A 26788-nucleotide genomic window follows, 5' to 3' on the forward strand; every position below is an offset into this window, starting at 1 on the left:
AACCAATAATGGCAGCAGACCGTAAAAGAGATCCAGTTTGGGAATAAGAACCATTCAAGAAATATATGTTTGCTGCTGCTGTTTTAAAGAAAGTCGCACCAGTGAACTGGTGGAAGTCACTGAAGCATTTGGATTCAGAGACTGTTGAAGTGATAATCTCACTTTTAACAGAAGTAGCTTCTTCTGCTGGTGCAGAAAAAATATTTTCTTCCTTTGGACTAATTCATTCCAAACTGAGAAATCATTTGGGCCCTGAAAAAGCAGGAAAGCTTGTTTTTTCTGTTCCAGATTTAGAACAAACAGGAAAATGAAGGTGAAGAAGACTTAGCTGCAGAAGCCAATATTTTAAGTTTCTCATGTTGATCTGGCTGATATAGTTGATTTAATTTTTGTGTTTTTTAAAAAAAATATATTTCATTTAACTATTTTAGTTAAAAACAATTTTAACAAAAACCTGATTTTAAAAAACTTGAATGTTTAAGTTCAAAAATTCATATGCTTGTTTTGTTAAAATATTGTATGTTTGCTGTTGAAGAAAAAATCCAGAATACATAATGTTGTTGGTTTAGTTAAATAAAACAATTTAAATGTCTGTCTGATGATGTTCTCCTCCTAATACAGCATGGCAAGAAAATCCTCCAAATATTAATGATTAACCTGTTGAACTGGAGATAGTTCACCTCCCAATCACTTCATAAATATCTGCTTCAATTACCTTTGGTAAATGAAATAACCAAACAATCATTCATTTTCTGATATAGCTGTAAAACTAATCTGAAAAGTTTTCAAAATAAATCATTTAAAAATGTAGGTTTCATTTTTAGAAGGTACACACTATACATCTATCTCTGAGTTGTGAAGAATATGTATTAAGGTTATAACAACCAACAACAATGCACTTTTATGTAGAAATCTATGATTAAATTAAGTCTTCCTGACTAGTGATTTACATCAAATCCATCCTGTCTATAATCCATGTGTATTTGCTGTCAACTAACATTGGAACAATACAACTTCTAAAGCCTACATAAAAAAACCTACCTGACAAAATGTGCACATGCCACATATGAAAATATAGGGTTGAACAATTTTAAAAGTCTGTAAAGGATTTTCCAAGGATGTAGGCATGAAAAATAAATGTATCTGTATTCCATATTAAGTGATTTCAAAACAAGATTTGTGCCAGGATTAGAAGGTACATTTAAAGCATACAGACATGTACTTTTTGAATACACACAGTAGTGCAAATATTTACAGGTTCAGTTACTTCAAAAGTTTAAGCTACACAGAAAACTGAAATTCAGGTCCAACATTATCTTCAGTTAAAACATTCTACTGTATTTTTAAATCACAGACAGTATATAGTCTCAGAGTCAAATTTTGCCTTGTTCCACCTTTGTAATTTATATGACGTTGATGGGTAACTGAGGGCAGAATTTATAAATCAATATTTAAAACTGGCAAACACCTGGGACTTCAACTGCTTAGTGTTCAATACGTCTCTAATAATTATCTGTATAGTATTTTTAAAAATCATGTGATTGTATAATCTGATATTGTTTCATTTGCACACAAAGTTTTGTTTACATTACTTTTGCTATGATTTTATTTTATTAAACATTTGTCTTAACTGGCATGAATAGTTAAAATTAGTAGTAGCTCCTTACACTGAATCTGCTAGGAAAGGTTTTTCCTCAGAGACTACAAAAAGCTGGAACTACTTTTTTGCTCACTTAGCTCTTGCATTGAATCTTTCTAGATTAAATAGCAACAGCCCACATAGGGGCCAAAAATTTCAACTTTGGGTGTCCAAAATTAGGCTCCAAAAATCAATACTTAGATATCTTAATAAAAGTGGCTGGATTTTCAGAAGGGTTGAGCACTCACACATCCCAAATAACGTCATTTTTGCACTAGTATGAACAAGTGAAAATAGGTCATTGTGAAAGTCACTCTGCCACCTTCACAATCAGTTTTTGCACTACAGTTGTCATCAATAATTACTTTATACTATAGTAGTACCTTTACTAGCTGTTTTCTGTCACTGCCAACAGAAAGTCAACAATTTTACAAAAAGGACAACATACAGCTGTTCATAGTAACTTCATTTGACTAACTGAATACACAAGTTTTTTCAATTCCCGTCAGACAGAATATGACAATCATTGGTTATCTGAGTACTTTGTAACAATAGATTACATAAAATGTATTGAAGACAGCAGAATTATGTAATTTATTTTTCTTTCCTAACAAAAATGTTGTTCTGATTTTACATAACAGCGGAGTGCTTTTGGATTCCTCGAACTCTCCATCCAATGTTCTGCATAAACAAGTTCATGTATTTATATAAAGAGGTGTGTAGGTATTTATTTGAGAATACACAATCTTGTTTCTATTTCTTGCAACACTTACAAACTGCTTTTCCACCTGAAGTTGGGAGACTTTTCATTTACTGTTAAGGAAAAAAACGAGTAAAATAAAACTGGCCAAGTTAGTCACTGAAAGCTATCATTGTTGGGTCTAAATATACACTGTTTTTTGCTATGGAAAAGGAAAATATTAGCAAAATGAAGTAACTCAGGAAGCTTAATTCTAACCTCAGACACATGAAGTTGTCACACTATATATCTTAAAATCCATTTGTGCATGCACAGTAGGAGATTTTATTTTAAAGCCACAATGCTGTCCACCTGAATATTGAAGGTTAAAGTTAAGTGTTTAGTTTACTGGATATTGTTAAACATTCACAAATTGGCTAACTATAACAAAACCAGACTTCTAGGGATATAAACCATATTAAGAATGAATTTTAATGAATATAATCATAAAACTTAAGGAAAACATACTGGAACTTCTGAATATTAAGAATCTTTGGGCAACAGAGCATACTGTTCTTTTAAAGTTTGTACCCAGTTTGAAAGTAAGTCATACTGTTAGAAAATTACTTTATGCTGTTAACCTATCAAAGTTTTCAAAACCTGGCAGAAATTGTTTTGATCCATTCATGACATCTCCTTTTTTAAACTAATACTGACTTTGACGTAAGGGCCCTTACAATACTTGCATCCAAATTAGGGAGAGAGCAGAGTTTATATATACAAAAATTATAAAACACTACTGTACACACACTTTTTAAAAAAAGTGAGATACAAATCAATAAAGGCAGTACAATTCCGAAATGAGGTTATAAAAAAAGGTGTAGAACCACACTGCAGTCTCTAGAACTACCTGGAGAGTTAGTGACTCCATTAGATAGAACCATGTGCCAAACTACTGTTATAGTTTTCATATAACAATGGAATAAAATATGCTAGGCATACTCAGTGCTGCACATTAACAAGAGGTTTCTTTGGACAAATATTTTGTGAACGTTAGAAGAAACTTTCATTTGACTACAGCTATTGTTTTCTAAGAACAGACCAAAATTTGAAATACTGCAGCTCAAACTGTATTAAAAAATGGCTTTGTACCAAAACAAAATCAAAGGTCAATGCTGAGTGGTATGAATATACAAGGACTTGTACAGTACTCATTCAGGACCAATAATATGTATTTTTCTCAATATAAATCCTTAAGCTGAACTGAAAAATTGACAAAGGTATTGTGCTGTCATGTGTATCACAAACCTAAGCTCTATTTAGTACATACAAATTTAATATTCGCACTATGAAGTGTACAAACCAGCAAACAAAAAACCACAGTTCTTATATTTTCAACTTTGCTGCCCCCCGTCAACCTCCCACAAGAATACTCAATATGGATAAAGGACCTGAAAACATCTTTTTCATTCTTCCAAGGAAGGTAGAACATGTAAATTAATTCTATATGCATAAAAAGTAACATGTTGAAGAAAGGTCACAAGAATTATTCTAGCCAGCATTTGGTACAACCCAGAATCGTTAAGGCTGCCAAACAATTTCAGATGCTCATTTCTTTCTGAAGCATATACTTTTCTGACTGAGGCTCAGTGTCCTTGGTCGCTTATCAAAAGGTGAATTTTTATGGTTTCAAGAAGTGTGAAAAAATTCTTACTTGGGGAACAAAACTGGCTTTAACAACTTCTGATTGTTTGAAAGGTACACACTGAGCATGCACAACCGAACACATTAAATTGACAGATGTACATTTAAGGTGATTTATTGTGCATATGTGCACAGCTTATTAATGGGCAAGTTGTGGCTCCTCTGAGGAGGGGCAAGGGAAGCCTCTACTCATCTATTCCTTGGGTATCTGCACAAGGCCCAGAAAATAGCCTGTTGATTGTGCTACCTCAGATGAGGCTTTGGCGGTGGGAAAGGGAGGGACTTGTTAGTATGGTCAATAGCACGTAAGGCCGACAGGGGTCTTACTCAGCCAATTTTGTGAAGTGGCCAGGACCTATCCTCAGTGTGCTTGCTAGTGTCCAGCAGTGGATAGGAGAACACATGCTACACCATTTAAAAGGTGTAGTGAGCATCATAATGATGCCCTACTACATTCTGCTTCAATCGCTCTTATGCACAAAATATGGTTCATAGTATTACCTCCTCAGCCTCTACAGTTATGGCACCAAAGCAATGATTGTGCCTGAAGACATGATTTAGACTTAAGTGCTTCCTTTTTAAAAATTCTATCTTCAGTTGTTTTAACTTAAAATGATACCAAACCCATTTATTCAAACTTTATTTATCACTTTAAAAAAATCCAAATTTGAAGAAAATTGGGCTAAATGCTTTTATTTAAAACTCAGCAAGCCCTGACAGCTTATTCACTTGTACACATTTATATTTTTATATACTGGTACATACACTTGTTAGCCTTTGGCTAATGCCTGTTAAGGTTTTCAAGTGCCTAGTTTTCTAAAGACACTGATAACCATTACTTGGCCTTTTCTTAAGGGGTCTTATTACAGAACTGGAACATTTTCTTGACCATTTTTATTTTAAAATAACTTGAAAGTAAAATGCAAAAAACTCTAAATACAACACAACATTAAGGTTTCAGTTAATTACTATAAAAGTCAGGAAATGTAAACGATAAGGTTACACAATTTTTAACTTTGCCCCCCAGTAACAAATGCCTAAAAAAGTCATTAGTTATGTAATCACAGCTGATCTAAACTTTTAGAAAAACATTATAAAATATATCAGAGCAACTGCGTGCGATGACAAATACTACTGTTATGCGTATATTCTTTAATTCTGATCTCTTGAATATATGCATTACAATAGTATTTATTGTCACAGGCAGTTTCTCAAACATATGATCTTTACCAGAACTTTAGATATCCTTAACGTTAAATCACTTTAGTTTTTAATTTAATTCTACTTTAAATTGTCTGAGTGACTACTAATACTACAAAAGTTGTGTGAAAAACTATCAATGTCTGAGTGCCAGGAAATAATTTAACAAAATACTGTAAGAAATAATTTATAAAAAAGAAAAAACTTACACACTTTTCCTTCTTTTTCTAATTTCCTTAAGTGAAGGGTAAGGTTATTTTCTGCTGCTTTAAGTAAGTTTTCAGGAGTTTCCTAAATAGAAATACAATGAATTTTTTTCTTGACCATTTTTATTTTAAAATAACTTGAAAGTAAAATGCAAAAAACTCTAAATACAACACAACATTAAGGTTTCAGATAATTACTATAAAAGTCAGGAAATGTAAATGTCATGCCATATCTGCCAATAATTTTTCTTTTTTTATTTTCCTCAATACACAAAAGGGAACTCTTCTATGTTCAACTACCAGCCAGCAGTGGCAAAGAATTGAAATAAGTCATACCACTTAAATCTCCAGTTTAAATAATATTTTTTTATTTTTTCCCATTCTTTGCATTATGTCCTAATTCAGGGTAGCACATGTTTAGGATAGCCCAAATTTAACAATGTATTACAAATAAACCGTTTCTAATTTTAGTATTTAGCCAAATATGAAGCTCAACAGAAGAACGGCCACAGTGGATCAGACCAAAGGTCCATCTAGCCCAGTACTCTGTCTTCTCACAGTGGCCAATGCCAGGTGTCCCAGAGGGAACGAACAGAACAGGTAATCATCAAGTGATCCATCCCCTGTTGCCCATTACCAGCTTCTGGTAAACAGGGGCTAGGGCCACAATCCCTGCCTATCCTGGCTAATAGCCACTGATGGACCTATCCCTCCATGAACGTATCTAGTTCTTTTTTGAATCCTGTTATAGTCTTGGCCTTTACAACATCCTCTGGCAAGGAGTTCCACAGGTTGACTGTGCGTAATATGAAAAATACTTCCTTTTGTTTGTTTTAAATCTGCTGCCTATTAATTTCATTTGGTGACCCCTAGCTCTTGTGTTATGAGGAGGAGTAAATAACACTTCCTTATTTACTTACTCCACACCAGTCATGATTTTATAGACCTCTATTATATCCCCCCCAGTTGTCTCTTTTCCAAGCTGAAAAGTCCCAGTCTTATTAATCTCTCCTCATATGGAAGCTGTTCCATACCCCTAATCATTTTTGTTGCCTTTTCCTGAATCTTTTCCAATTCCAATACATCTTTTTTGAGATGGGGTGACCACATCTGCATGCAGTATTCAAGATGTGGGTGTACCATGGATTTATATAGAGGCAATATGACAGTGGGCAGTTGTACATTAAATTCCCTTTCCATTCCTCAAGGTTTTTCCCACAGTTGCCAGCATTTCTTAAAATTTGAGGGGAATTTTCCAAATATGCTATGGATCTGGCAGTTGGAGATCTTCTGGGATCTAAATGGTTGTCTTGGTAAATTTTCAGTTATTTTAAAAATAAATAGAGTTGCAAAACAGTTATCTCCATATTAAAGATGTAGTGCCATTGTAAAAATTATTATAAATTAGTGATTGGAGACCCTCAGAATGTTTGTGATTCTGATAAGCATCACAACTTCTGGATGCCTACCTGAAGTAATGGAGCTTCTCCTTGAAACCACCTCTCCTCACATAACTGTTCCTCCCACAACAGGCTCTCCCACCACAGTCTATATCTGTCTTCAAAGGGGGGCAGGGGGAGATTTAAAATTCAGAGTATGTTACCCAGGCCTGTCCCCATACCTATCTGAAATTACATGGGGGACCCACCTCTCCCAAATTTTCTACCCTTTTGTGTCATTATCCCCCACCACCCAGTTCCCCTGCTCCTCTGATTCATCTCCCCTGCCACTTAAATCAATGTGTGGGGGAGGGAGCTACTGGCTCCCTTCCCTGGCTCTGAGCTAGTTTCCACTCTACACAAAAATTATCATCAGCCTAGAATAGCTGCTCAGACAGACAATAGGTAGCAGTCTCTGCTTGATCTGTATGGGAGGGCAGCATTACAGAAAAATCCCTCCTAGGCTGCAGTAATTCCCAGTCTCCAGGACACAGACTGGAACTTCAAACACCTGAGATGTGTTCGCAAAACCCTTTGTAAACCTGTCCAGGATGTTTATAGCCCATGTCAGAGTAGGATGGTTGACAGCTATCTTTTGCCCGCCCAGCATCTTGCACTTTCCCCTTCAGCCCAGCAAATAAGTTTTTCCTGTAAGCAACATCATGAAAGAGTTCTCTATACTGCATGTCCTACACTCTGAGAATTACCATAAAGAGAGGAAGGGTAAGCAGAGAGACTATCTTTAGGGCTCTGTCTGATGATCAATAAATAGGCTTTTGAGTGCACAGGCTGTTCATCTTTAAGTCACAGGATCCAGCTCCTGTTGCCCATGGCAAGCAGTCAGAACACAGGGTTTCTAGCACAGTTTTTAGCCTGCACCTTCCTGAAGCCTGTGGGAGCTTGCAACTATAAGTTCTAAAATACCTTGCAGGAGACTCCAAACCACCCTGGACATAAATATATTTAGTTATTGTCTGACATTGTTCATTCTGATCTATTTTATAACTACAAACTTTCTTGATCCTCATGAGAAATGTGTGATTACTAAGCTTAAAAATAATTATGAAAGGTAGAAGTTAATAACAATAATTTAAGGCCAGATCCAGTAAAGCACTTAAGTCGCGAGACTACTTACACACTTATAGTCACGTGTGCATTTTGCTACATTAGTCCTTTACCGCACATGACTAGAACAGAAAAAGTGCCAAATGTGGCTCCGCTTAACTATGAAGCCTCCTAAAAGCCCACACACAAACACATACCATGTTGACTTTATTTAAGTGAAAATTAAGGTTGTGCTCTTTAGTTCAATTTAATAACGTTTTAACTATAATTACCTTGTATACAATCTTTATAAGCTCCATTGATGTAAATGATTTTCCAGCATTCTCCTGCAAAACATTTAGGATTTGTTGTTCACGTGCATTTCGGTGAGAAATGTATCCTTGAATTTTAGCACGTGCATCATGTACTACTGGGCCATGTCCTAAATTCAAACACAATTACAAGAGTTTTTTTTATACAAGAAACAGAATTTTGTAAACAACTTATTTAATAATTTGCTCACAAATATCCTCTCACTTTGGTAAAAAGCTCTGATAAGCCTACAAATCCTATGGAAGCAGCAGCAGCAGCATCCCTGTACTTACCACCCTGCCAGTTAGGTTTGCCAATTTGGAAATATTTAAAAAAAACAGACAGTAGCTGGAGTGCTGGAACCTCCACTACCCTGCCTCTTCCTCACCCCTGCCCAGCACATTCTCCCTAAAGCCTCACCCCACCTCTTCCTCCTCGCCCTGCCTTTTCCTCTGAGGTCCCACCCCCATCCACTTCTCCTTATAGAAGCTGTAATACAGTAACTGTTCATTTTCAAAGTCTGCAGTGGTGAAAAGTCAAATTAAACATTCCAAAGCAAACCTTAGTTCTGAATCACAAATATATAGTTATCAACAAACCCGTCATTTCAATTTGAAAAAGATTTAACACACTCCACCTCCACCGGGCTAGAGATCCAATGTTTGGATATGAAAATGGAACCAAAATTTTGCAACGTTCAAGAAGGTTCACACATCCTGCATACCAGCTCATCTCCAGCAACCATGTACAGGTACACTTATCTACTGGGCCAAAATTGAAAAACTTGGAACCAAATCTGGATATAAACTCTCCCAACTTTTGGGAGCACTCAGATTTATAGTTTGGGTTTGAGCTCTTTTCCATTTCAACACAAACACCCCATCAATACATCTAATAAGTGACTTGCAAAAAAATTACAAATACATTTCTAGATCTATTCCATATATGTATTTTAATGGACGTATTTTAATATTTTAATAGTTTAGACCTTATGCAAACACTGGTTTGTATCACCCTAGATACCCAGATGCCTCACATCATCATAGCACTATAGTGCATCACAACTATGAAGGAATCTATTTTTGTAACACCCCTTTGAAGTAGTATCATTACCCATATATTACAGATGAGAAATTTAGGCAGAGAGGGATAAGTGACATTCTCAAGTCATACAGCAAGTTTGTGACAAAGGTAGGAATTGACCACAAATCCTATTTCAGAGGATTAATCACAAGGCCATTCTTCCTCCCTCATTTAATACTGTTAAGGAACTAAGACATTTGTCAACTTTTATTACTTAATAGGAGAAATTCTGCTCTCCTATTGTGATACTTAGAAAAAAATTACACTTTCTTTATTAATTTTCTTTATAAAACTGTGAAGCTCCACATGGGCTTTCTACCTTACAGCAGAATAGTGGATGGTGTTTTCATATGGTATAATGTGCTGAAATGTCATATTTGTGGTCTTGGTTACAATGAGAAGTTGGAATGATAGAGTCTTTGTTCTGTATTTGGAGGGCTTGACTTGAGATCTTGATGGCAGTCGATTTTGGAAAAATCTGTGTTGTTAAAGTGTGAGACTATCAGAATCTGAATATAAGTTGAGGCTGTCCAGGACTATATGGACAGAATTAAGCTTGTTTTTTTTAAATACAAAACGTGATACTATACATTTGTGCATTTATTTAAGAGACTGCAAGAACTGTGAATGTATTAGTATACAACATTGTAGTAATGGTTAATTTTCATTATTTTAAATTCTTCATTTTAGGGAGTCTAAGTTCAAATATTCCTTGGAACATATTAACTTTAATACTGTTTAGCTCCTTAAAATTAAGAAAGATTTGTCTGTTAATAATGGACATTCAATTTTTAAAGTACTCACATTACTTAGTAGGAAGGTTGTATTAATGAAAAAGCGAGAGAGCCATCTGGTGGCCAAAGTATCTTTCAGTTCCCAGGGAGACTTATAAAATACAAACAGTGAATAGGTTCTATTGTATATTCAATGAAAAAAATAATGTTAAATATAAAAAGTTATATGGAAAAAATAAAAAAACCTCAGCCATATAAATACCTTCACAGTAGGCAAATGGTCATGTTGGTGCAATGAATCATGGCCTTTTCCTAGATCTAATTCAGAGTTCAGATGGAGTAAGAGAAGCCTCAGGGGTGGAGAGAGAGAGAGAGTGTGTGTGTAGAGGAAAGGTAGAGAATAAGGCTGTCTAAAGGAGAGGATTCTCGGCATGAATAAAACTGAATACAAATAAAAAAAGTTACTATAATAAATTTACCAATTTTAATACAGTAAATAGTGGTGATAAAAAACTGTTCTCTGATTAGGGAATAACTATTGTTTATGGAAGTGCACAAATATTTTACTAAACATGGTTAAGGAAACAAAATTAGTTCCGATTCAAAATGCTGTACAAGGATACCTATGGCCATCAGCCACTGAAAATGCACAATATCCTATTGCCTTATTAGAATCTTAATTAGGGTATGTATTTGTCTATTGCCAGCAGTGTTTTAGGTGCTTTAGAAAAGCAGAAGGATAAGCTTCCTGCCTTAAAGAGTCTGTAATCTAGATAAATAATAAAACACAGAGAGGGGGGTGAGAGAGAAAGAGAATTGTGACAAAAAGGTAGAATTTAACACATACTTTTGGCATGAGGAAAGCTAATCAAAGAAGAGGAACATGGTTTGTAGAGTTTACAGAGAAGGCAGTGTGGCCTAGTGGATAAGGTATTGGATTGGGACTCAGGGCACCTGGAATCTATTTTCAGCTTTACCCCTGGTTAGCTTGGGCAAGTCAGTTCAATACCCCCATCTGAAAAATGGGAATAATGATCTTCCCTCTCTGGTAATGTGCTTTAAGATCTACAGATGAAAAATGTATTTCTTTTCAAAGTAGTACATTTTAACAAAGAACATGAAGAAAGAGTAGCGATATGGTAGACTAAGTGAAGGAAGCTATTCATAGAAGGTTCATGTTATGAAGGCCAAGAGACTAACTGGGTTAAAAAAAGGACTAGATAAGTTCATGGAGGATAGGTACATCAATGGCTATTAGCCAGGATGGGCAGGGATGCTGTCCCTAGACTCTGTTTGCTAAAAGATGGGAATGGGTGACCAGGGACGGATCATTTGATTACCTCTTCTCTTCATTCCCTCTGAAGCACCTGGCATAGGCCACGTTGGAAGACAGGATATTGGGCTAGACAGACCATTGATCTGACCCAGTATGGCTGTTCTTATGAAGAAGGCAGAAACAAGAGTTTGAAGTTATTTAATCATGCAAAATGCAGGGTGTGGGGAAGAGAATGAAAAGAAAAGATGGAAAAGGTAGGCAGGAGCCAGGATATGCAATCTTGAAAGAGAATAAGAAACTTAAATCTTACCATCACATAATGAGTTTTAAATTCAGTCTTGATAAAAAAAAAGAGGCATAATTTTATATGAAAATTAAATGTTTTCCAAGATTAAAAAAGAAAAGTCAAGGAGACTGAATAAATCGGAGGATAATTAGTGGAATATGGAGTTTGACCTCTTGGTCACTGGCTCAAATTCAGCATGGTTTGGTAACTAAAATAATCATCTGATTGATAGCTTGGTGGCCTTTACAAAATGAATTTATGGTCTCAATCCAGTTTGTAACGGACAGCTGTCTACCTCAAAAACCATGACCACAATTGGCATTCTTAGCCGTAGTCTGACTAGAGAAGCGAAGGACTCAAGGGCTACACATACTGAACTGACCCCAACTTTCCCCCCCTGCTCTATAGGTAGTCTTTTTAGTTCAGGTTTAGGTGCAGTGGTAGGATGGTGTGAAGCAGCTTGCACTGATGCTGCCTCTCCTGCATGTGTTCTGTGACAGAAGATTCTGGTTTTCTGGGCTATCAATTCTGCACTTCTCACAACCACAAGTTTCACTCAAATATAATAATGCTCATGAGAGAAATGGATAGCATCATGGCAAGCACACATGCAGTATCTTAAATAGAATAAACTGAATGCCCTTTAGCTAATTATAATAGATAAAGGCTGGATACGGTACATTAAGTATTATATACATATTATATTATTTGACTTAGTAAGAGTTCTTACATTCTTAGAGGAGCTATTTAAATATTTTATATAAACTAGTAGATCTAATTAAGAAATGTAAACTACCAACCAGGGTATATTAAGTCAGCTTGCATTTGTAACAGCATTTCCAGTGATTTCATGTAGTCATACAAGTCTTCAAATACTGCTGTCCCTTCTCCTAGAATACAGTCACCAGAAAATATAGCATTTTCTTCCACTAGATGTAAAGCCATATGATCATCAGTGTGCCCAGGTGTATATAAAACTCTATTAAATGAGAGGAATGAATAATTTTATATGCAACTATCACATATACACCATTTACATGTAACAGAAACAAATGCTGATAAAGCCATGAATATGGCAGTCTAGAAAAAACCTTCGTAAAGAATCCTTATTAGGGAAAGAGGGTTAATATGAAATGTTAGCTTAGAGATGATGTGATCTGGGCTAACCTGGTCCATTTTCTTAAGCTTGATAAACATATATGCAAAATGGCAAACATAATTTGCTCTAATATTCTATTCTATAACATAGGTCCTTACACTACACTCATCACTGTAGTATCTGAGCACTTTCTATTAGTGCATTACACAACATGGCTAATATCTGTCATGTGGTGTTTGTTCTCTTATCCTTTCTCCAGGAGAAGAAATATGTGCTGGGATTTTGTTTCCAAGTTTTTTTTTAAAAACACACACATACACATTTATGTTGAGGAAAGCAAGGTCTAAGAAATGTGCCTTGCACTTGGAGCTGAAGGGAGTGAGGTTTGTGAATTTCCCTCAGTTCCTGGGGGAGCTCATTCACACTGTCAGGCCATCCCCTTAGAAAGCTCTCTCCCGCATAGATGACCTTTACCCATATTGTAGAAAGTTCCACTGTGCCAGAAGAGCAAATTTGTCTATCATAGTCTTCATCCTGGACCTTTGGGCAATCTTTTAGATTTCCTGAGTCCAGGTCATTGAGTGCTTTGAAGATAGGGAGTGGAGGCCAGGTCTGATGTGTTCATTATTGCTTGTGTTGCTCAGGATACATGCTGCAGTATTCTTGTACCAGTTAGATTTTCTTAAGGGCTGAAGGCTTTATGCCCAGGTATACTACATTGCTGTAGCTCAGCTGAGATGATGATGAAGGTGTGAATAAGTGAGGCCGGGTCATCGTTTATCAGGATGGGACAGTCTCCCAGCCAACTAGAGATGGTTTAAAGCCTTACCTGTGGATGCTGCTATGTAAGAGCTTAGCATCAGTGAGGAATCCAAGAGCATTACTAAACTATAGTCTGGACTGACCAATTGTGGGTGGGTGCCTTCAACTAAAGGAGAAGCATTAAGGCTGCAAACTGTTCAAAATGCTCTCCTCTGCCCACCACTATAAACTCTATCTTGCTCTGGTTCACCTTCAATCTGTTGTTCTTCATCCATGAGCCGATCCTGTCCAAGCACTAGGTAGGCCATCTTAGGAGTAATGGTGTCTTCAGTAACGTAATAATTTAAACGGCAAGCCCTTTTTTACCCCTAGTGTAGCTGATCTTTTTTCTCTCCAAAATTTATTTTTAACATATGAAATGCTTTCAAACAGATATCTTTTACTACTTGAAGTCGATCTTGCAGCCAGCCTACTGCTGTGTTCTACAACAGTGGTTCTCAAAGCTGGTCCACTGCTTGTTCAGGGAAAGCCCCTGGCGGGACATGCCAGTTTGTTTACCTGCCGCGTCCGCAGGTTCGGCTGATCGCAGCTCCCACAAGCTGCGGTTCACTGCTCCAGGCCAATGGGGGCTGCGGGAAGTGGCGCAGGCCGAGCAATGTACTGGCCACCCTTCCTGCAACCCCCATTGGCTTGGAGTGGTGACCCGCGGCCAGGGGGAGCCGTGATCGCCCGAACCTGCGGACGCGGCAGGTAAACAAACTGGTCCAGCCCGCCAGGGGCTTTCCCTGAACAAGCAGCGGACCAGCTTTGAGAACCACTGTTCTACAACACTGAAGTAGTTTAATTCACCACTGAATTGAAAGGGACTCCCTCTGAGTAAGGAAAAGAAGCAGGATGTTTCCTGACAGAAGCAGTAGAGCAGAGTTATTTTGATGGGAGAATTCTGGACAACACAAATCTAAAAAACAAAAACTCTACTCCAAGCACAGTTTTTATTTTTTACCCTGAAATGAGACAAGTATCAAAGATTCCATGAAGTACATTATGGACTTTATTATCTATTCTACATGGAGACCACTCAGAAACTATGATAATGGGCAGCAGGATAAAACACCATAGATATAGATGGTTGCCCTGAGGAACAGTTTTATCTAGGGAACCTTCATAATTTTTCTAGGGAGGCTAGATAGTGCTGAAATCATGGGGCTGGATCCTGATACTATTAGGTAATCCCCTCTCACATAGGTAGGTCCTCTTGATTTCAACAGTATTATTTAGCTGCAGAAAGCCTACCTGCATGAGTAAGTAGTGCCAGGATCTGACATATAAGCAGCCCTCCAGTCAATTATATTGAAAAAATAATTTCACTGTGACATAGTCACGAATCTCCTCAACTGTTTTGGCTGTCTTAAAAATAAGAGCTAAATTATGATGCAATTATAAATAGTAACTTCACAATTATGAGGTATGAGAGGAAAACATTCTTAGTTTTAAAAGTGAACTTAGCCTACTAGCACAGAACTAACATTTACCTGAGAGTGGCTCCCTCAGTTTTTAACACATCTCCATCTTTCAGATATGAATACTTTAGCTTTTCTCCTTCTATTATTTCCTCACGATGAGGAGTGCGTGGAAGCTTACTTATGCAATATTCAGAACCTATTTAAAAAAGCAGATCACATTTTAGATCATTCAGTTAGGGCCCTACCAAATTCACAGTCCATTTTGGTTAATTTCACGGTCCTAGAATTAAAAAAAATCATAAATTTCTTGATTTCAGCTATTTAAATCTGAAATTTCACCATGTTGTAATTGTACGGGTCCTGACCCAAAAAGGTTGGGGGGGGAGGGGAGGTCGCAAGGTTATTGGGGGGGGGGGCTGCTGTACTGTTATCCTTACTTCTGGGCTGCTGCTGGCCAGGACCCCAGCTCTGAAGGCGGCACTGCTGCCAGCAGCAGCAGCCCAGAAGTAAGGATGGCATGGTATAGTATTGCCAACCCTTACTTCTGCGCTGCTGCCTGCAGAGTTGGACCCTCAGTCAGCAGCCGCCACTCTGCGTCTGCCCAGATCTGAAGGCAATGGCACAGAAGGGTGGCATGGTATGGTACTGCCACCCTTACTTCTGCACTGCTGCTAGCAGGTTACTGCTTTCAGAGCTGGGCACCTGGCCAACAGCCACTGCTCTCCGGCCACCCAGCTCTGAAGGCACCGCATAAGTAAGGGTGCTAATATCGTGACCCTCCCTAAAATGACCTTGCGACCCCCCTGCAACTCCCTTTTGAGTCAGGACCCCCAATTTGAGAAACACTGCTAAATCTGTATAGTATAGGGTAAAGACACAAAAGAGACCAGATTTCATGGTCCATGATGTGTTTTTCATGGCCATGAATTTAGTAGCGCCCTATTCATAGTTAAGCACTGATTACTCTCAGGCTGCTAGCATGGACGCCCCATAAAATTACAAAATGTGAGTAGATGTACCATTATGCAGGAGTCTATTTCAATGCAAATTAAAGAATAAATTGTTATTGCAATAAACTTTTTTATGTATATTAAGGAATCATATTTACCTGGACAAGACCACTCAGACATATTAAAAACTTTAAAATTGAATACAGCTGGTGTTCTGCATCAGTAATGTTTTTTAAAGAAGATAAAAAAAAAAGACTTTTCCAAATGAAATTTCACTTTGAAATTAAAATAATCCAATATTAGTTTCATTTGGAGAAGTTGTGTCTTGCTCATTAAGACACCAACACCATTTACAGCTGCACTTGGGGACTCCCTGGAAGTAACTCTGGTGAGGTTTTAGCCTGTGGCAATCTTCCACAAAACACAGAAGGGCTGCATTCTCTGTACTGTTCATAAACTATAAAAAGAAACAGCTTTCGCTGCTTAGAGATTTAACCAAAAAAGCATCACTGAATGTTTATCAATATGGTATCTTGTTTATTTTGGATAAGGACAAACATGCAAAGTGTCCATACCTTACACAATTTGGGATCTGGGTGTTCACCACAAATTTCTATTCAAGTGGTTACCAGCCACCTTCTCCAGTTATTTACTTGTTGTTCAAGTGAAAATAATTGTCAATTGATTATTCTCAGTGTTAACTCAGGGAGGAATCTCTTGTTGTTGGGTGAATTATCAATGGTAAACTAATTTCCCTCTTGTCATTCATAGACAAAAGACTATTAACAGTATGAGGCTTTCCCCCTTCCAAATATGTAAATACTTATTTATATATTGACATGAAGAAACATTTTAGAGTGCATCTAAACCAAACATTCATACTATTTACTGTACTCATACTATGCATGTAACATCATGTTTAAATACACTGTACAGCTCACATGAAGATCTCAAGTGTGCAGTCCAGCTAACAGTCCTCCAAAAGACTCTAATTAGAGAGTCCCTGTCCCTATAGCTAACCAGTAGTGCTCCTTTAGTAACTGTCAAATTAAACTACAATCTTCTGCCTACCATTGTAGATGTTTCTACAAATATCAGATATGCCTCCAGTATGATCATGGTGCCAGTGTGTCACTAAAATTTCCTGGATTGAGATGTTGAAGTCAGTCAGTGCCTGTTTTAAACAGCCAATATATTCAGGTATAGCTGGCTCTCCTGTGTCAATAAGGATCCTTCTACATTTAAAGAGAGAAAATATGGCAGAAATGTTCAATTACAAAAGTCATTAGAGAATGAAGAGACTCCCTGGGTGATGAAACTCTAAATACTTCGGGAAGACCACCTCTTCCTGTGACACACTGCTGCAGTACTATCAGCAGAAGTGCTTGAGCTACATTCCCCCCTCATTGTAAGATGGGGGGCGCCTGGCAGTATATTCTTTATCAGGGCCCTGGCACTGCTTTGGTCCAGAACAGTCTAAATTCAGTGAGGTTTGGGCATGCTACAGAAGCCATGTATTTGGTAGGATTTTTGGAGTGGATTGAGGATATGTTTCCAGAAAGATGGGAGAAGGTGTTTTTTTGGGTCAAGCTGAGTTTACAGAAGTTTGCTTTTTGAATGCTGATGGGTTATTGCACTGTAACATTTAATTGCCAGAGCACCTACAGACAGCATAAGGCTGTGGTTCTCAAATGTTTGTACTGGCGAATCCTTTCACATAGCAAGCTTGTGAGTGCGACCACCCCCCTTATAAATTAAAAACTTTTAAAATATATTTAACACCATTATAAATGCTGGAGGCAAAGCAGGGTTTGTGGAGGAAGCTGGCAGCTCGTGACCCCCCCCCTCGTAATAACCTCATGACCCCCTGAGGGGGCCCAACCCGCAATTTGAGAACCCCTGCCATAAAGCAATCTTTGAATCAAAATAAACAATGCTGAAACTTTGGACCCTGGCACAACCACTCAACATCAGTGTCAGTAAGTCAAAATTTACACTGAGTGCCAAGAAAAACTGTGGCAAGCCCAGGGAAAGAGCCAGTACCTGTTGTCATGAGGAAATGCAACACTTGCATCATGCCCTCGGGTAAATCACTGACTATGCTGGACCATGGAGCTTAACACTGAACTCGGGACATATAAGCCGAGGGAAATATGGGAAGAAGTATAACGTCTCTGGAAGGAAGACAGGGAAGGTGAAATCCTGACGGACCCAGAAACCCAACATCCAAACGGATAAAATTGTGTGCCAGAGCCGGAGAAACCCTTCACTGCCCCCGTTTCCCAACCCCACTCCCTAGGCTTCCCAGGGCCCCCGGGATCCCCCCTAAAAGGCACGACAGCGCAGAGAGCATAGCCCCACTCCCAGCCTTCGGGGGAGAGCAATACGGCTTGGGCCTGTCTCAGAGACCGGGCTCCAGCCTCAGCCAGGCGGCGGCTGCGGAGCTCCAGCGGGGCTGGGAGCGCGCGGCGCTGCAGGTGCGGAGCAGAGTCTGGGCGGGCAGAAGCTGCCTGCGCCGGCCCTGTGGCGCGAGCCCGCGCTCTGCCGGGGCTGTTACCTGGGCCCGGTCCCCACCAGGTAGGTGTTGGTCCCCTGCAGGGTCATGGGGCCCGGGTTACAGCCCAGCACGCGCACCACCCGCGAGGAGAGCCGCTCAATGCGCGGCAGCAGCGACGCCATTTTCCCCGCAGCGCCAACAGCCTAACAGCGGCGGCGCGCGCGCCCGACAGAAGAACGTAGCTCCCCTTGCCCCGCCCTCACGGAGAATAGCTCCGCCCAGCGCAGGAGCTGAGGGCCCGGCTGTATGTCTAGTTCCCACGGGGGCTGCGGGGTGGCCTGTGCCTTTGCGCGGAGGAAGTTGGGCGGGGCTGCTTGGCCTTGGCCCAGTCGCCATCTTCCCCCAGCTGAGAGCAGAATTCACCTCAGTTGAGCTCCTAGGCCTTGTCTACACCGAAGGGGAACGTCGATCTAAGCCACGCAATTTGAGTTACTTACGTGAACAGCGTAACTCGGTTCGCTGTAGCTTAGATCTACTTACTGCGGGGGCTACGCTACTCTACAGGAGACGAACTCCCGTCAACTCCCCTTAGTCCTGGTCTACACTGGGGGGGATTGATCTCAGGCCTGATCTACACTGGTGGAGTGGGAGGGGAGCGATCTAAGGGTACGTCTATACTATCTGGCAGGTAGTGTTCGATGTATCAGGGGTTGATTTATTGTGTCTCGTATAGACATGATAAATCAATCCCCACTGGCTTGATTGTTGCCCGCCGATCCGGTGGGTAGTGTAGACAAACCCTAAGTTATGCAACTTCAGCTATGTGACTAATGTAGCTGAAGTCGATGTACTTAGAGCTACTTACCGTGGTGTCTTCACTGTGGTAGGTCAACGGCTGATGCTCTCTTGTTGACTCCGCCTGCACGTCTCACTCTGGTGGAGTACCAGAGTCGATGGGAGAGCGCTCGGTGGTTGATTAATCACATCTTCACTAGACACGATAAATCAACCTCCACTGGATTGTAGACATGCCCTTATTCTTCTCAATCAGGTGGAGTACAGGAGTCAACGGGAAAGCGATCGGTGGTCACTAAATCGACTGCCGATACATGGATTGCTGCAGTGTCGATCCTCCAGTAAATCTAGACAAGCCTTTAGTCACCTGGATTGGGTTGCCACCACGTGTGGGAAAGGGTGCGTTGAAATCTGAGCAAACCACAGCACAGGAAGGGTGGCTCTGCCCCTGGTACCCAAATGCCACCCGTGCACGGCAGCTACTGGGCCTGAAACTCCCATGGAACGCTCCTCTGTGCTACAGCTTAGCCCTGCAGGAACCACCACACACAGATAATGCTGCCTTTGGCTTCCCCTGAGTCTGTCTAAGGGAGCCAAGTGTGGTACAAGTTACCAGGAGACTCAAGCCATCCTATAACAGGTGTTAACTATGATGGATGACATTCGTAAACTGATTTCCACTATCTTCTCCCCATACCCCACATTTTTTCCATTTTCGAACTTCCCCACAAATTCTGCCTTTAGGCTGAAATTTGCATTGCCTCGTCCCAGTCCAATGGTGAGTTTCTTTAGAGTACTGTTAATTAGCCAAGTTTTGCAGCTTAGGTGTGAGGAAAAGTGATCATTTGAAGATTGGGAAATAATCTCTGTATAAGTCTGATAAACAGATACTTACAAATTACTAAATTATAAGGGCCTCACTTGCCCTTTCCTCCATAGCCAAAAGAGCCACAGACAGAGCAAAATCAGTGCAGTTAGAAGGTACGCAGGTTGGGCAGGGGACAATTTGTGGACAAGTGGAAGAAAAAAGTCTTAAAGCAACATGTTCTTACCAACATTGCAAATAACCAATATTTTTCTTATTACACTGTTTAACATACATTAATATCACATGTGCAATATGAATGGGTTATGACCCAATTCTGTGTTGTAGTCCAACAGATCTTTACACATCTTGATGGAGGGTGCCCAAGGTTACTTTTTGTCACCATTGCAGCTCCCTTCAATACTCTGAGGAATGCACCACTCCCTGGCTTGCAGTGTTGTTGTAGTTGTGTTAACTACTTACACTAAACAATCTGTTTTACCTTGTGATGCTCTGAGTACGTTTAACAGACCCGAGGAAGAGCTCTCTGTAAGCTCGAAAGAAGTTGGTCCCTGCGGGCTCTTGGCTCCCGCTCCCCACCACCAGGAGCCTGGCTCCCCTCCCAGGCTCTCAGCAACCTGCTGTAGGGTAGCCAGGTTGTTCTAGGCTCTCGGCAGTGAGCTGGGAGCCTCAGTGCAACTGGTGGGCTTCTTGAGGGAGTGGGGAGCCTCCAGGCAGCACCAGGGCTCCCAGCTGGGAGCTACTGGGCAGTACCCAGCTGGGAGCAGGGAGCCAGGTGGGCGCAGCTTGGCTCAAAGCTGTGAGCCTGGGCAGCAGTTGGGCTGGGGGAGCTGGGACCTGGGGGGCAGTCTGGCTGCTAGTGGGAAGCGGGGTGGCCACAGCCTGGTTGGGAGCGGGAAGCTCAGGGGGGCAGCCAGGCTCTAGCTGGAGGCCCCCCCATCCCGCCCCACGGTAACAGCTAGAGCCTGGCTGCCCCTGCTAGAAATTGAGAAGAATGACAGCCAACAGCCAATATAAGTAATGCAGTGTCTACATGGACACTGTGTTGCCCTAACTATGCTGACAAGCCCTATGCCTCTCATAGAGGTGGAGTTATGTCAATTACATTGGCAGGAGCAAGGGGGCTGTAGTGTGTACACTGATATAATTAGGTCGCCGTAAGGCTTATGTCCAGTAGTGTAGCGCAGGGATTCTGTAGTGTAGAGCAGGGATTCTCAACCTTTTTCTTTCTGAGCCCCCCGACCCCAATATGCTATAAAAACTCCATGGCCCACATGTGCCACAACAAATGTTTTTCTGCATATAAAAGCCAGGGCCAGTGTTAAGGGATAGCAAGCAGGGCAGTTGCCCAGGGCTCCACATCACAGGGGGCCCTGTGAAGCTAAAGTTACTCAGGCTTTGGCTTCAGCCCTGGGCTTTAGCATAAGTCCACTGTCTTTATTCAGTCCATGATTTTGGGCCATGTCTACACTTACAAGCTTAAGCTTACATGAGCTTAGGCACGCTCATGTAGCTGCGTTATGCCAACGGGAGAGAGCTCGCTTATCAACATCATAAAACCAGCTCAAAGAGTGGTGGTAGCTATATTGGCTGGAGAGTGTCTCTGCCAACATAGCACTATGCACACCAGTGCTTATGCCAGCAAAACTTATGTCACTCAGGGAGGTGCTTTTTCACACCTCCGAGTGACAAAAGTTTTGCCTTCATAAGTGCTAGTGTAGGCATGGCCTTAGTGTCTAGCAAAGTTAAGAATTTAAGCTCCCAGGCTCATCTTTTGAATTTGTTTGCAGATTTCCCTTGAGAATGAGGACGGAGTAATCAGATACAGAGGGCTTGTTTTGTGAAAAGTGTTCACCCACAGGTGATATGGTGTTTTTGTCTTTTATCATTTTCCTGTATAAGTTCATGTGAGAGCATAGTGATTGTCTGGTTTCACCCATATAGTTGTTATTGGAGCATTTAGTGCACTGGATGAGGTACACCATATGTTGTGATACTCATGTGTAGGATCCATGGATCTCAAAAGGTGTGTTGTGGGAGTTGTTGATCATCCTAGCAGTGGAGATATGTCTACAGGTTTTGCATCTATTCTGACAGCATCTGGTGCCACTTTGAGTTGGTATGTCCTGGTCTGTGGGGAGCTTGCTTCTGATAATGAATTTGGAGAGGCTGGGGGGTTGTTTGAAGGCCAGAAGAGGAGGGTTCAGGAAAGATTTCTTTCAGGATGTAGTCCCCATGAAGTATGGTTTGTAATTGTTTAATGATACCCCATATGGATTCCAGTGGGGTGACAACTAAGGGTGTGTGGTCAGAGGTTTTTTTTATTTCCATACTGAAGCAAGTTTTCTCAGGGTATTTGGGTGGTCCATTCCATGATGTGATCTGCTTCTTTGGTGAAGTGTTCTTTTTTGGAGAAGGTGGTTTTAGTGTGTTAAGGTGTATATCCTGGACTTTCTCCTTGGAGCATATTCTGTGGTATTTGAGTGCCCGACTATAGATTTCTTGGTGCATTTGGGATGGCCACTGGATCTCTGAAGGTAGGTGTGGTGATCCGTGGGTTTCTTGTATATAGTAGTTTTTAGGTTCTATTGTTGAAGTTGATGGTGGTATCCAGGAAGTTAATGCTAGTGTGGGAGTGTTCCAGAGAGAGTTTAATGGATGGGTGGCGGTTGTTGAAGTTGTGGTGGAAATCTCCCTGGATACCATGATCAGCTTCAACAATGGAACCTGACAGACAACTATATACAGGAAACCCATGGATCACCACACCTACCTTCACAGATCCAGTGAAGGTAACTATCCTAAATAGTGGGAGGGACACAATTAGAATTATGTGCTATCTGTACAAGCAGAATTTTTGGGAGGGATACCAAAGTCTGACAGTGTTATGATGTTGGTCTGAAAAGTATTACTTCTGTTGATGATCCTTTATGCAGTGATTAAAAATCTCTCTCTGGGACCAAATTCTGGCTGGAGCTGTTTATAGGTGCTCACCAGAAATTCCAGACAGCAGATGGACAACAGGACACTTACTGGCTGTCTCTATTCTGGTGCTTCCATAATTTTGCCAAGCCAGCCTCTTTAATCTATCTGAACCATTATTTATATCACACTCATCACATTAATTTCTCACTTTCCAGGATCTTCAGCCTCGGAGGGGCAATTACAGGATGTTGCTTGGAGTCAGAGGGGCTAAGGCTGCATGTTATATATGTATGCTCTGACTCAGCAGTGGCCTTTACACACAACCTTCCCTTCCCCTTCTAGATTACTCCTACTGTCTATAGTTGAGCACAGGTTGGTGAATGGAATTGGCCTCAGCCAGAAATCAGGTGCCTTAAAATGCTATTTTTGCAGTGTACATGTGCATCTGTTTCGGGCTCCATAAAACTTATTTTCAGCCATCAAGTAAAATTTGGCTCTTGGGTTAGGCATGTCTGTGATGTCACATATAAAAATGATGGGACCTGAAGATACCTAGGCAACTTGTGTATTTTGGTAGCTGACTCTCTCTAATGTAAATTCAGGTTTTTTGCATAATCCTGAAAGTATGAGAGGCAAAACCTCTTAAAATTTGCTAAAAATCTCCCACAAACTGTGCTGGTGATTTTTTTCCTCATTAATTGCTTTGAATGGTAAGATTCTGACTGCTTATCAAATCAACCATCAAATGTCTTTTTTTCTTTTTTAGTGTCAGTGTAAATTTCTTCTAAATAAATAATGTCTTTTCTAATTACATGTAGGAGCTATGAAGCTATTTGGTCTGTAGATGGCAGCAGTAATATCCTTTGAGGAATTAATTTACAGGTTCTTTCTTCCACAAGAAAGCCTTTGGTCTTCATTTCCAGGACCTGACCACTAGGTACAAAACTTTGATACCCCTGTTACTAGTATGCACTGACTGAAGTGGCTGCTGTTAATATGTTTTTGCAATTCTACTAGAGCTTCTAGAGTGGACAGTGATTTGCTTCAGCTTCTCTAATTCAAAGAGCAGGTTTGCATTTTTAGTAAAAGCATACTAACCAAAGATTATTTATTTGGGAAAAAAATAGTCCGAACAGGGAGTGTGAACATTATAAGCAACAAAAGAACTAAACAAAATGAGTTTTGAAATGAGGTTGCTTCATATTATACAACCAAATGATATTAACTCATGGCCAAGTTTTAAAAAAAATATTTTGGTGCAAATAGATACCTAAACACCTTTAAAAATGTGGCTCTCAGCTTTTATCTTTTGCCCATGATATGTGTAACTGCTGAGAGGGAAAGCTTTTCATTGAGGCTAAATAATAGCATCCATATTGCCTAAGCATGGAAATACAATTCTGTGTTTATTATACAAACTTTGCTGAATAGGGTAATGCAGATGATTTCACAAAATAAATCATTCCAATATAATTTAGAAGCTGCTAGTTAGAAGTATTAGTGAGATAGGATTTTCTTTTTGTTTGAGCTTTTTTGATACCTTTGCAATTGCAGCTATAAAACACTTTAAAATATGTATTTTCTGGCCATCGGCAGATGTTCCCTTTTTAATCTGTTGAATCTTTATGCTTCCTCATTATTGCATTTTTGCCAGGGAGAATTTTTTTGTACACTTACCTGTTCCAAGCATCAAAACACATTCATCTGCCATCTGTTCATCTCATTGCATGAAAAAGCAAAACCCTTACCTTTTGTATACATTTTACAATGTATCTTATTGCAAAGACAACTGCTGAACAATTCTTAATTTATTAATAAGTCAAATATATTCACAGGCTTTGCTAAATCTACATATATATGTATATTGATTTTGATCAATAAGTCTTAAGAAATCAGTGTTATTTCAACAAGTGGATATACTTTTATGGAGTGAAAGACATGAAATGAGATTTAGTTAAATAACCTTTATTTTAGGACTATATTAAAAATCCCTAGATCAAGGCTCTTTTAGAATTCTTATTCAAATAATGTATACATTCATAAGAATTGACAGTTCCAGATAGCTAGCAGTTTATTAACTATGTCACATGGTCAACAGGTGATTTAAGTTTCAGTTTCCATTATGCCACATAGCCTTTCACTTTTGCTGATGGCAAACTTTCCAGACACAGTGAAAGTATGGGAAATGTTCAGACCTTCAAAGCTGCTTGAAGCAGACTATGGATTTGACAGTGAAAACTTTGACTTGTCTGTTGGCAGGTATTAAGGTAAGTTTGCATTTTATGATAGTGTTTTTAAATATATTTCAAGCGGTAAAGGTCTACTTTTTAGTATTTTACAGCTTCAGCTCTATCTCAGAATGACTGTGTAAAGGTATGTTGGGTTTCAGAATGGGCAAATTTTTCAGCACAGGATACTTAAATTGTACTTCTTATGGATATCTTAACAGATCTTGTATGGTAAGCAAGTTTTGAGCCTAGAGGTCTTGGATCAGGGACTAGGAGATTCCAGGTGCTGTAGGGCATAGGAGACAACACCCTTCTTCAAGTCAGCATTGAACTTGTACCCCACATGGCATTAGGAGATGCTTTAACTATTGGAAGTACTGTCATAGATTACACATAAACACTTGTATACATTAAGCGTCAGATTTCCAGTTGAGAATTCAGATGCATCTGCAAAAAGGCATTTGTACATGGTCTTGTGATTAAGGCAGTAGAGTGAAGTTTGGGAGATATGGATTCAGTTTGTGGATCTGTGTCAGACTTTCTGTGCTACCTTGACAAAATACTGATTATAATGCTTCCCTATTGAAGAGTGTGGAGAGGATGAATTCATTAATGTTTATGAGTTGCTCAGATACTGAAATGAGGGTACAGAGACGGGGCCCATATGAGTAATTAGAAGTCCAGCTACCCAATTTACACACACATATTTCAAGCACAAAAATCACAGACCATGACTGAAGTCACCTAAAAACTTGCCCCCAGGTATCTCATAGCATATTGCCCATTATACATGTTAATCCTGCTATCCTGGAAGATATCAACATCAACAATTATATTATCCCTGTCCAAATAGAAGCATAAGACTTGCCATATTGAATCAGACTGCTTATTCATCTAGTCTTATTCTGCCTCCTGTAGTGGCCAATAGCTACATCCTTCTTATATTTTCAAATAGTGATATTATTCTTCATCCACCATCCTAAAAACTGTGCAATAGTTACTGTGACCCATTACAATGGCAGTTAAATATTAAGGGTGAGTGAAGTCATTCTTATATATCGAGTATATTCACAGCATTATTTTTTTCTGAAGAAACATATCTAACAGGCTGCCAATTTAAATATTACATAAATGAAAGAATTATTATTAGGTTATGAAATATTAGTAAGAGCAAAGATCAGTTTAGCTCATGCAATACTGTGAACCAAAGTTTACTCCCCTAACCTCCCCAGATCATGTCAATTGCTCTTGATATTTGGAAGAAGTTAGTGGAAAAATTTTTTTTTTGTCAGATGAAGGGACTCCAGGTATCTGAGTTCTGAGAGTACGTCACTCTACTGACCACAGGTAGGCCAAGACGAGATAGGAAGTCAACAGAACAAGAGACTCGTAATAGCTAGGTCACTATTCAAAATTTGGTCTGGTCAATATCAATTAAGAATTGTCATGATCTTTCTTGTGGTCTATGTCATATTAGCTAATGGTCTCAGTTCATTTCTTAGTGGGCAGGTGTCCAAAAATCCGAAGCAACTCCAGCCCAAGTCTCTTCCTTCCAATCCTTCCTGCCCCAGCTCTGCTGGCGGCCCCCAGGTGTTCCCCATAAAGTGTCTGTCTGATACTGCTTTGGTTGTGGTGTGAGCC

The 26788-nt window shown here is 39.8% G+C and overlaps 2 protein-coding genes across 10 annotated transcripts in view; one reads left to right on the top strand and one right to left on the bottom strand.

Moving 5' to 3' along the window:
- Positions 1-26788, top strand: part of XKR9 (XK related 9) — a 66658-nt gene that overhangs the window by 21982 nt on the left and 17888 nt on the right. The window contains exons 1-4 of one of the 8 annotated variants that reach the window (XM_039522737.1): positions 18575-18677; positions 19425-19946; positions 23738-23856; positions 25018-25186. The exons of 3 other annotated variants lie outside the window; for them this stretch is intronic. The gene's annotated coding sequence lies outside the window, so the exon portion shown is untranslated. Of the gene's footprint in view, positions 1-18574; positions 18678-19424; positions 19947-21784; positions 21856-23737; positions 23857-23881; positions 23989-25017; positions 25187-26464; positions 26495-26788 lie in introns of those variants that run through there. 4 more of the 8 variants (XM_039522735.1, XM_039522741.1, XM_039522734.1 and 1 more) reach the window with 4 other exon arrangements.
- On the bottom strand, positions 1122-18627 carry LACTB2 (lactamase beta 2). 2 transcript variants are annotated; one of them, XM_039522745.1, is made up of 7 exons: positions 18434-18627; positions 16948-17111; positions 14996-15122; positions 12403-12581; positions 8205-8353; positions 5436-5513; positions 1122-2452 (listed from the first exon to the last, which is right to left on the bottom strand). In XM_039522745.1, the coding sequence occupies exons 1-7, from the start codon at positions 18553-18555 to the stop codon at positions 2450-2452; spliced, it is 822 nt and encodes a 273-aa protein (XP_039378679.1). In that variant the 5' UTR covers positions 18556-18627; the 3' UTR covers positions 1122-2449. The 2 variants fall into 2 exon arrangements, with proteins under 2 accessions (XP_039378679.1, XP_039378677.1); XM_039522743.1 differs by having other exon boundaries at positions 5432-5513; positions 18434-18625.

This window comes from Mauremys reevesii, linkage group 2 (assembly GCF_016161935.1).
Source record: "Mauremys reevesii isolate NIE-2019 linkage group 2, ASM1616193v1, whole genome shotgun sequence".
Taxonomy (NCBI): domain Eukaryota; kingdom Metazoa; phylum Chordata; order Testudines; family Geoemydidae; genus Mauremys; species Mauremys reevesii.